This window comes from Limulus polyphemus, unplaced genomic scaffold (genome assembly GCF_000517525.1).
Source record: "Limulus polyphemus unplaced genomic scaffold, Limulus_polyphemus-2.1.2 Scaffold889, whole genome shotgun sequence".
NCBI lineage: Eukaryota > Metazoa > Arthropoda > Merostomata > Xiphosura > Limulidae > Limulus > Limulus polyphemus.
The window spans coordinates 393680-403946 of record NW_013666499.1 but is presented as its reverse complement, the minus strand read 5'-3'; the positions used below and the strand labels follow the sequence as shown (position 1 = coordinate 403946).

The 10267-nt window shown below is 30.4% G+C and overlaps 1 protein-coding gene across 4 annotated transcripts in view; it reads right to left on the bottom strand.

Moving 5' to 3' along the window:
* Positions 1 to 1044: 1044 nt before the first annotated feature.
* The window catches only part of LOC106461056 (voltage-dependent L-type calcium channel subunit beta-1-like), a 99698-nt gene continuing 90475 nt past the window's right edge, over positions 1045 to 10267 (bottom strand). For all 4 annotated transcript variants that reach the window (XM_013920841.2, XM_013920843.2, XM_022387895.1 and 1 more), the window contains 4 exons: positions 9594 to 9745; positions 8685 to 8780; positions 7130 to 7381; positions 1045 to 6627 (listed from right to left, as the gene is read on the bottom strand). In XM_013920841.2, the coding sequence (XP_013776295.2) occupies positions 6304 to 6627; positions 7130 to 7381; positions 8685 to 8780; positions 9594 to 9745 (824 nt within the window). In that variant the 3' untranslated portion in view covers positions 1045 to 6303. The remainder of the gene's footprint in view (positions 6628 to 7129; positions 7382 to 8684; positions 8781 to 9593; positions 9746 to 10267) is intronic.

The window sequence follows — 10267 nt, the reverse complement described above, 5'->3', positions numbered from 1 at the left end:
GCACAAAGTTGTTTAAATGATATTCTTGAATTACAGATTGTTTAAACGATGCATATTAACTGTAATAAATAAATAATACATCTATATGAACGGATAAACTGTAAAATCATATGATTAATAGGTGTCTTAATATAATAATATTTTGTATATCAAGCCATCTGTGGGAAATGATAATTTACGCATGTAGGACTAAGTAGCGGACGTCACGACAGAATATGAGAACACGCGAGGGACTTCAAAGTTTAATTAAAAATAACGCTAGTTCTTAACTTGCATTGAAGAACATGAGATAGTGCAAAAGGAAAACATCTCTGACTTTAGGATCTAGATCGTAAAATTACAGAATTAATTTTAATTCAGAAGGACAATCCTAAAATTAATAAATATAAAGGTTGACCTTTATTAACTTAGACACCAAGTTAGTGTAGGGATGTCGATTGTGTTTCTAAATCTAAGTGAATGGGATGTTTGAATTTTGTGTCACCATGAATTCTTAAATGTTATTATAGACACTGGTATTACTGTATGTATATATTGATATATGATTGTATATTATTACTATATATATTAAGGATGCACGGGTAGTCAAATTTGGCCGAATACAGGGTCCGGATACCCGGTCACTAAGCTTCGGTCGGAACCGGGTTCTCCTCTTGCCCCCCCCAAAAAAAACACACCAAAAAACATACACAAAAATTAGAAACAAAAACAAAATTGACGTTTATTACATTTAACCCAATAATCACCAACAGAACATTCAAGTTTTACTTTCAACATTAAATGCCTAGCCCCAACTTCTCAAACCCCTATTGTTTATTGAATCCCCCGACTTTCAGCGGGCGGTCTGTTTTTGTTGCTCGGAACACTTTTTTTTTCTTTTTATAACTAAACCAATTATTGACTGTACCACGTTAGTTGCTACAAAGATTAGGGCTTAGATGCCTAGCTTCGACACTCCGCCGGAGCCGAGTATTACCGGGTAGCCCAATACCCGGCCGGAGCCGAATATCTGGCCGGGTATATATTTCTATATGCCTGTATTTGTTTATTATGCAGAGTTTAAAGTAAAACATTTATTAATCGTATGATTTTACCAGTTTACTTGTTGATATACAAGTATTATTCATTCGTTATTGTTAATATGCTTTGTTAATACAATATCAGTTCAAGAATGTTAGATTTTACTGTTAATAAGATACGTGCCTTTATGGAATGAGAAACTGTGCTTGATTAGGCTTGATTGTTGTAGTTTGGTCCAAACTTTAGTTTAATAGTGTACTTATCCGTAGTTATGGCGTAATGGGCTATCGCTCCTGAGGAATGTTTAAATCGAAATATTAAGTACGAAAAGGTACATGGGCACATTCTGGATTTAGAGGTTGTTATTATTATATTTGTTTGTGTAATTCTGGAAATCTGTAAGACTCCAGTGTTTGCAACGTATTCTACAAACCCACTTCTATGTTTATGTACCAAACTGTAAACCAACATATTTCTCATGATTGTAAAAAATTATACTGTACAAACATGCAACAACCATAACACTACTGACAGTGTGTGTTAACATTCTAAACTAAAATCAGGAATCACTTTCATAAGTCATTCTATAAGCCCACTAAACTCTCTCCCCTTTCCTACAATGTGCATATCAGGAACAAACTGTTATCCATCCTTAATAATAATGATATAATATTGTCCAAAATTTTAATAATTAAGCTGTGAGTATAGTCAAACATACTAATATCCTTGCAGAGAAAAGTGGGTTTCACATAACATGAAATATGAGTAAAAAATACATTTTTAGCAATGAAGAAATGGGTTGTACTGAAGTGTATTTGTCTTTTAAAAGGCAAGTGTATGGAGACAGAAAGGTTTTTTCTTAAAAATATTTGTCATACAGCAATATATGATGAAGAGCATGAGAATTGTCAGTTCTTAAAGAGATAACGGGAAGCTCACAGTTCAGAGTGTGTGTTTAACAGTGTAAGCAGCAAATGTTCATAAATACAGAAAATATTTTCAAGTGAATGGTGTATTCAATGGTAAGGAATCAGTTTTCTTCACATGATTATTAAACATACTCTACAAGTGAACAGAATTTGGATGTTAGAATAATACTAATTCTTCTAATGCAAATTCTTCCTGAACTACGATCATTACACACAAAGATAACGGAATAATTTATGTGATGATAATTATAAGGATAAACAGGTTCTTCTTAAGAGTGAAACATAGTACAAAGATGCCAATGAAGATATTCCAATGTGAATAATGAATTTCAGGATACACAAACACTGTGCAGTTATCTTAGATCAGTGAGTATAAATCCATCTTAGAATTTTCTGACAATTTGAGCAATGAATAAATAATATAGATTTACATATGGACAAAAAAAATAATTCTTTCTATTCTAACACTGAATGCAACAAAAAATTTTCTTCCAAACTAAATCGAGACATTAAGAGAGTTTAATAAACTGCAAACAGATATCAGAATATGAAAATATATATTTAAAGTTAACAATGAAAAAATAGTTCTTTGAATGTGAAGATGCCAAACAAGTGTTCCAACATAAACAGTCAGTACAAGTGTGCTGCAAAAGTTTTAACTCTGTCAAGAAATAAACTGATGGTGCAGATGGTTAGATTAAAAAGAAAAATTTATGACTGTAATCTTGAATAAGTATTTAAATGTTTACAAAAATACAGAGAATTCTTACATGTAAACACCAAATATAAGGATAAATAAATAAATGATTCTTCTAAGGCAAACAGTAAATATTTATAGCTATGTCAATCTGAACAATACAAGAAAATGAATGTAATGATACTGAGGAAATTTGCCAGTGTAAAATATTTAGTGTAACAATATCAAAGTATTTCTTTCAATGTGAGTAGTGGTTTTATAGAATACTACAAAGCTTTTCTTTGTGAACCATGAATATAGTATCTATGAAGTCATCAAATTTAAAAAAATAATATAACCAGATTAAAGAACTTATCCAATGTAAACATTTAATTTGAGAATATTGAAGTAGTTTTTATAAGAATAATAAAGATGTTCTTCAAAATGAACAATTAATATGAAAATACTAAAGAATGTATTAAATTTGAACAATGGATATAAGGACACCAAAGGACTTTTCCAATGTGAATAATAATTATAAGAATACCTAAAACTTTTATCAATATAAACAATGGATATAATAATTGTAAAGAAGTTTTCAGATTAAAATAATTAATACAACATTACAAAATATTTTCCCCAATGAAAAAATAAGTGTAAAGTCACCAGAGTAGTTGACTAATGAATAGTGAATACAAGAACTCAAAGAAGTTTCCAATGTAAACAATGAACATAATGATACTGAGTTAGTTCTCCATTGTGAATAACAAACATAAAGACTCTGCAGCAGTTTTACAACATAAACAATAAATGTAAGGATACGGAAGAAACTTGAAACTGTGAATAATTAATATTTTTTATGATACAGTAGTTTTAACAATATGAATAATGAATATAAAGGTACCTAAAATGCTCCTCCACCATGAATATTGTATCAATGCATATTTAAAGAGTACAAAGACACTGGAGTAATGTTATGAATGACTATAAGCAAAACAAAAAAGAATGTCCCTAATGTGAACAATGAATATAAGATATTAAAGAAGTTATTTAATGCGAACAATGAACACAAGGATAAAGTTATTTAATGTGAACAGAAGTTTTTTCCAGGATAAATAATGGAGGAAAAGTTGTAGAAGATCAAATGGTTTCAAATTTATACCTAGCTATATTGGAATTTTGTTAAGCTGACTTTATAAAGCACGAGTTCATCTCGTAAGAGACATTTATATATAAAATGATATAACCACAGACAAAACAATAAGCAACATTCTGCTCTAAGTTATCTTATTCAAACCTTACAAACAACTGATCTATAATAAAACTGAAAAAAATCATGCAACATTCAGTACACATTAAAGCTGCTGACCATAATAGTTTCTTTTAGTTTATCACTACCAATCAATAAGGAAGAAACCTTAATTTAAAGAAGGTGATTTTCTGTTCCTGAAGAACAGACTGAGTAACATGGTTTTGATTGTCCTTATCAAGGACTAGCTTTGAACCTATAGTTCATGTGATGACTGTAACAGTTTATACAAAGTGTACAATGTTTTATTCTAATGAGAGTGCTCTCTTTACTATGTAATAAAAATAAGCATTGAAAAAAGTAAGTCTATATCAATGGATATTTTATAAATATTTTCTTACTAGGTCAGTATTCAGAAAAGTACCACATAAAGTCAATGGAGTGAGCTCTTCTGAAATAATATATTACATGACTTTACATGTGAACAGCCATGTCTTAATTGAAATATCCTATAAGAGCACATACCAATAGCCGACATTGATCTAGACATTTTTCACACATGCCTTCTCCTTGTCAGGTTAAGAACTTACTAGGAAAACAAGTTTTCAATGTCACACAACATGGAGAAATAAGTGAATCACTAATATATGTATATATATATATATATTTACAAAAACTGAAGTAAAGAATTACTGAGCCTAAATATACATGAGAAATCATCTACTACACAGCTGGACATGGAAGCTGTGACTTTAAACATGCCAAACTTATCCAATCATAGGATTATTGTAAGGTTTCAATGGTATGCTCCTTACTTGTGGGCTTTGCCAGAATGACTCTGATTAATTTGTATTAAGAAGGTGGTGATTCTAACGTGAAGCAATCATGCAAGCTTCACAAGTAAGCTTGTATAAACTATTGTATAATTCCATAAGAAAATGTATAAACTTTTGTTCCACTGCTACTTCATACTGGATCCTGACATGAACATACAAATATATCTCATAGAGGTGATAGAAAGACAATTTTACAAAATATATACAATGTCATTGTCCTAAAGAACCATATTTAATTGTTGTTTTGAAATAACAACCTCATATCATACCAAACAAATCCAGTCACTTTGTGTATATTGTATGTTACATAATTCAACAGTTTTAAAATTAGAAAACTTCTGTTGCAAAAACAAACCTGACAATTCCAATTTTCAATTCATCTCTTAACTCATATGATTAAACCAAATTATCACAATTTTATGTTGATACACACAACTTGACCATTACCTACATGTAAATAATAAAGTCAGTCTTCTGTACTCCTAAGTTATGCCACATTACAGATTTGTATGTTTGTTGCATGGCATTAAAACATCACTTGATGATATTCATTGATGATGGAACATCTCTTGTTTGATCCTTCCAATATTTCTTCTTAACCACATATTCTACATTTTCTTATCATTAAAGGTACTAAGATTATAAATAAACGACTTGAATAGAATTAGAAAGAAACAGAATTATTAATTATTACAGTTATTTTGCTTGTTACGAAATATATTAAATATCTGGTATAATTCTCTTTTGTTTGTGTGTAAGGCTATACGCAATATTTAATAGATATCTCATATATCTGTACTTTGTGTATGTGAGACTGGCAAAATCATTAATATATATAACAGTCTATGTGCTCTTTTAGTGTTTGTGAAACTGGTGACAATTTTTAAAAGACATCTTATGGCTTTACATTGTGCTAGTGTGTGTGTGTGTGTGTGAAAGCTTATTTTACTAGATACCAGTCATGAAGGTCAGTTTGTGTAAAACTGGTGATAAGTTACAACAAATATTTGGTATATTCATGTATACTTAGTGTGTAAAAACCTGTTTGTTATATGTTTAAGTATACCTGTATCTTTAGTGGGTACAATAGTGGTAACAATGTTTACCACATATCTTGTATAACTGTATTTTGTTAGTTTGTGAAACATTACTAACAGTGTTCCTTAAATAACTAGTATAGCTGTGTTGTTATACCTGTGTTTTTAATATTTATAAGACTACTAAAGGTATTTAACAGACAATATATGTACTTATATATTTGTATTTATAAGGTTAATGAGAATTTTTATCACATATTTAGTACATGTGTGTTTTTGTAAGGAAAGTAAAAACATCTAATAAATATTTGATATATCAGTGTGCTAGTATGGTAACCAGTTTGTTAGTATGTTTAAGAAGGTAAACAGTGTTTACTACATAATTAGATGTTTTTGATCTGTTAGTAGCCATAGAGCTGGTACTACATTTTAACAGGACATAAGACATTACTTAGCTCAACGTTTCATACTACCCATAATAGCACTTGCTGTTTGTTTACTGGATAAATGAGACATCTCTTTCACTGGGCATCTTGTTCCAAATGTTGCTAGTATGCTACACCCCATTCACTGGATAATCAGAAAGTCTCTGTTCTCTATGATGATCTTGCTTGTCATACTCCTCTTGTTGGTGTTGAGAGTCATAATCTTTTGCATTTTTGACCTGCTCAGACCGAGGGCTATGTGCTTTTCCCATAACGAGCATTTTGTCCATCGGTCCAAAGTCCAAATAAGGGTCATGGTCATCTGGCCAGTCCAAAGGTCGGTTATACTCACTTCGGTGGGGGCGACTTCCAGAGGGGGATGCTATATCCTGATGTTCTTGCATCTCGTGAGACCTCGGTAACATGGCATGTTGATCCATATCAGGAGACAAAAGCTAAAAAAATTGAGTATGTGAATGAAAATTGGCATTTTGCAAAATATCTAGCATGAATTATTATGAAATATAAGCTATTGGTTTTTAAAATTCATTTGTATATTTCCAATGATTATAGTCAGATACTGACATACTAATGACCCTTTGCATCTCAAAACAGGAAACCATTTTTGTACACACTTCATGCTGAAAGGGTTGCGACAGTAAGAATTTCTTCAGTTAAGATTAATGTGCAGCAAGTTGTTCTTTAGTTTCATGAATCAATCAAATATAAAGAAGTGACTGCAAGTTTTGTTTGTTTGTAATTAAGCATAAAGCTACACAATGGGCTATCTGTGTTCTGCCCACCACAGGTATCGAAATCCTGACTCTAGCATTGTATGTCTGCAGACATACCGCTATGCCACTGGGGGGCAATTGCAAGTTACTAAATAAATTTCCATATCCATTCTGACTGTGATCTTTTCACAAAGAGAAGCACAGACTGTATTAAATATCATACCTCATCTGTAATTCTTGTACGTGGTCTGTCACCATGAGATCTGAATCGAATTGGTGGAGTAGAATTATGTCTCATCAGACCAGTATTTCCTGTAGTTGGATCCAGCCGAGGGGAGGGAATAGGACGAGGAACAGTTGGAGGAGGTGCTTTCTCTACTGGATGTAGAGCTTTCCAATAGGCTTCCAGTATTTCTCCCAGGTGCTCACATGCCTCTTCTAGCTGATTCTCATCAAGTATTGCATCAAACATTTCCTACAGAAATAAATGCAGCAGCTATAACTATTCCAACATCTGACTATTTTCATTTTAGTTCTACAAAACAATGAACCATAAACTTGTTTTCTCTTTCTTAGAGAACAAAGACATGGTACAAGATAAAGAAACTATACATGGTTATAAGTATTAACCAATATATTTTATTAACACATGACATCAGAATAATGATGTTAAAAACTACTGTTTACAAGGTCATTCTGAAACCAAAAGATAAAATGGTGCACTGACAAACACTTCTTTTAGCATTAAAATGGTTCGTCAAAATGAAAATTACAAAAGTAAGTAACATGAAACATTTTAGAAAACTAATTTACAGTCACAAAAAATAAGAGTATGAGGGTTTTAAAAAATCTTAGAAATGAACAATTCTAAAACAAATAATATAATAAAGGATAGGTTTGGATACCAATCAGAAACATGAGCCAGAGGAATGATGTTAAGAACTTAAGTTAAATGTTCAGTTAATCAGATTTCTTTCTTTTTTTTTTTACTTGGTGGTAAAAATTGTTTCCCTCCTCAAAATCCCTTTTTGAAAAGAATTTAGAAAATTACTGTAGTTGATGAAGAACTTTTTAAGTTGAATTTCAAATTTGTGATTTTGCTTATTTGTTTCATCTATATAAGAAAATTTTGTAACCTTGAGAGAGAGTTTTGTAAAAATTAAATAAGATAGATTCCAAGTCAAAGAATTTATGTGTAGTATTAATTCATTTTGAAGATGTAATCTAAGAATATTTCTCATGTGTATTTCTGGATTAAAACTTTTAAAAAGATTAATTAAGCTATTTTTAATTGAAAAAAATTAATGCTCTATAAATGTCAGAGTTTGTGAAATCTAAAACAGTATGAATATTCATTCTTAGTGATTTTACCCAAATCATTGTGAAGTTGAAGTGAAAAAAATACTTATCTATGTATATAGTGTAATCAGTATACACTAACAATTGTTAAAGTTCAGAGGATAAACTAACTTTTGCAAGTTACAAGAGGAGCTAACTTTTTATTAACAAACAAGATGAACAGTTATAAGAGAAGCTAGCTTTTTATTTAAGGATTAAGAAGAAATATTAAAAGATGAATTAACTTTTTATTAAAGATAGAATATGAACAGTTATAAGTGAAACTATCTTTTTCTTAAAGAAATAGAAAGAAGGTAAATAGGTACAAAATGAGTTTACTTTCCCTTAAATAATCAAGAAAAACAGTTACAGGAAGATCTGTATTTTTCTTTTAAAAAAGAATATATACAGCTACAAAAGGAACTAGCTTGTACACTTACAGGAGGACATTGAGCTAACTTTTCTGCTGCAACCATTTGGACATTTAGATTTCGACTTTGAGACTTTCCTCGAGATTTGATTAATCGCTGAAGGACCTATGATAAACAGCATACAACTACTGTAGGATCTAAAGTATGCATAATCACATTTTGTCAAGACACACAACAATCAATATACAAATGTCATCATTTAAGAAACAATTAGATTTATACACCAAAAATATGCAAAGAAAATACAATAGTTGTAACATCTAAGTGAATCATTTCACAATTTCAGACAATGAACAAAGTTCATAAATGAAAATTAAATTTATGACACAAAACAAACATAATACTATTTTACTAATATTCAAAGCAAATAATTATGTTATAAATACTTACAAATAGATAATACACTTGCTGTACAACAGAGTCATTAATACACTAGCTGTAAATCTATAGAAATTGATGAGGACTTATAAACATCTTAATTGATGCAAAAACTGGGATACAGTACATATATGAACTTAAAAAACATTATAATAGTGTAATAGATCATGCTATTGATCCAAAAGAACATTTTCTACATTTAAAAACATGGTAGTACACTGTTAGAAAATCATTCTGTTGAACTAAAAAAATCTTGTAAGTTTACAAAATATATTAATAATGTAAATAGGACATGTGGCTGGATCAACAGAAGAAGTATGAACATACAAAATATAGCAATATTTCCAGTCGATCATACTGCTAAGAAATAAATTTTGTGAATTTACCTGATATACTAATAATATTGATTAAACACACTGTTGAACAAGAAAATGCTTGGATTTACCAAACATCAAACCAAATAACATTGGTGATACACACTATTGAACAAGAAAATGTCTGGACATACAAAAATTAGCATAAAAAATATTCCACACTTACTTTTGGAGAAGATATTTTGAGATAGACAATAATGGGTGCTAAGGACGTCTTGGCAAGCTGGGAGGGGTGGTTTATTGTATCACAGTCTAACACAACAAGCTGTAATGTTCGAGCTATTTCAAATATTCTTTCTATCTCTTCTTGAACCTTAGCTAGAAAGGCGTAAAATCAAAACAGAATTGTCATTAATTTATCTACAACCATCATACACAAAGGACTACATTATTTAATGCTACTTGTTCCCTATAATATTGAAAACCTTACATTGTTTAAGGATTTTGATATAATGGGAATAACTGAAACATGGTTAAACACAGATGATATTGATAATAGAAATTTCTTTGAAATACAGGGTTACATGCTATTTAATAGGGGAGGAGGAGTGGCTCTATGTGTAAAATGTGAGTTACATCCTGTTGAAGTTGAGGATATTAAAGATAATAGCAAGGAGACTGAATCCATTTGGGTTTCTATTAGTGGATATAAAAGGAAAAGGCTTTTAATTGGAATTTGTTAGAGACCACCAAATGATACTGATGAAATTAGTGAGAAACTTTACAATGATAATAAGATTTCAGCTGTTAATGAAGTTATAATTATGGGTGTTTTAATGGGTGATATTTTGGTTACAAATTTCAAAAAAGCAAATTTTGAAGGGATGCAACAAGAATTAT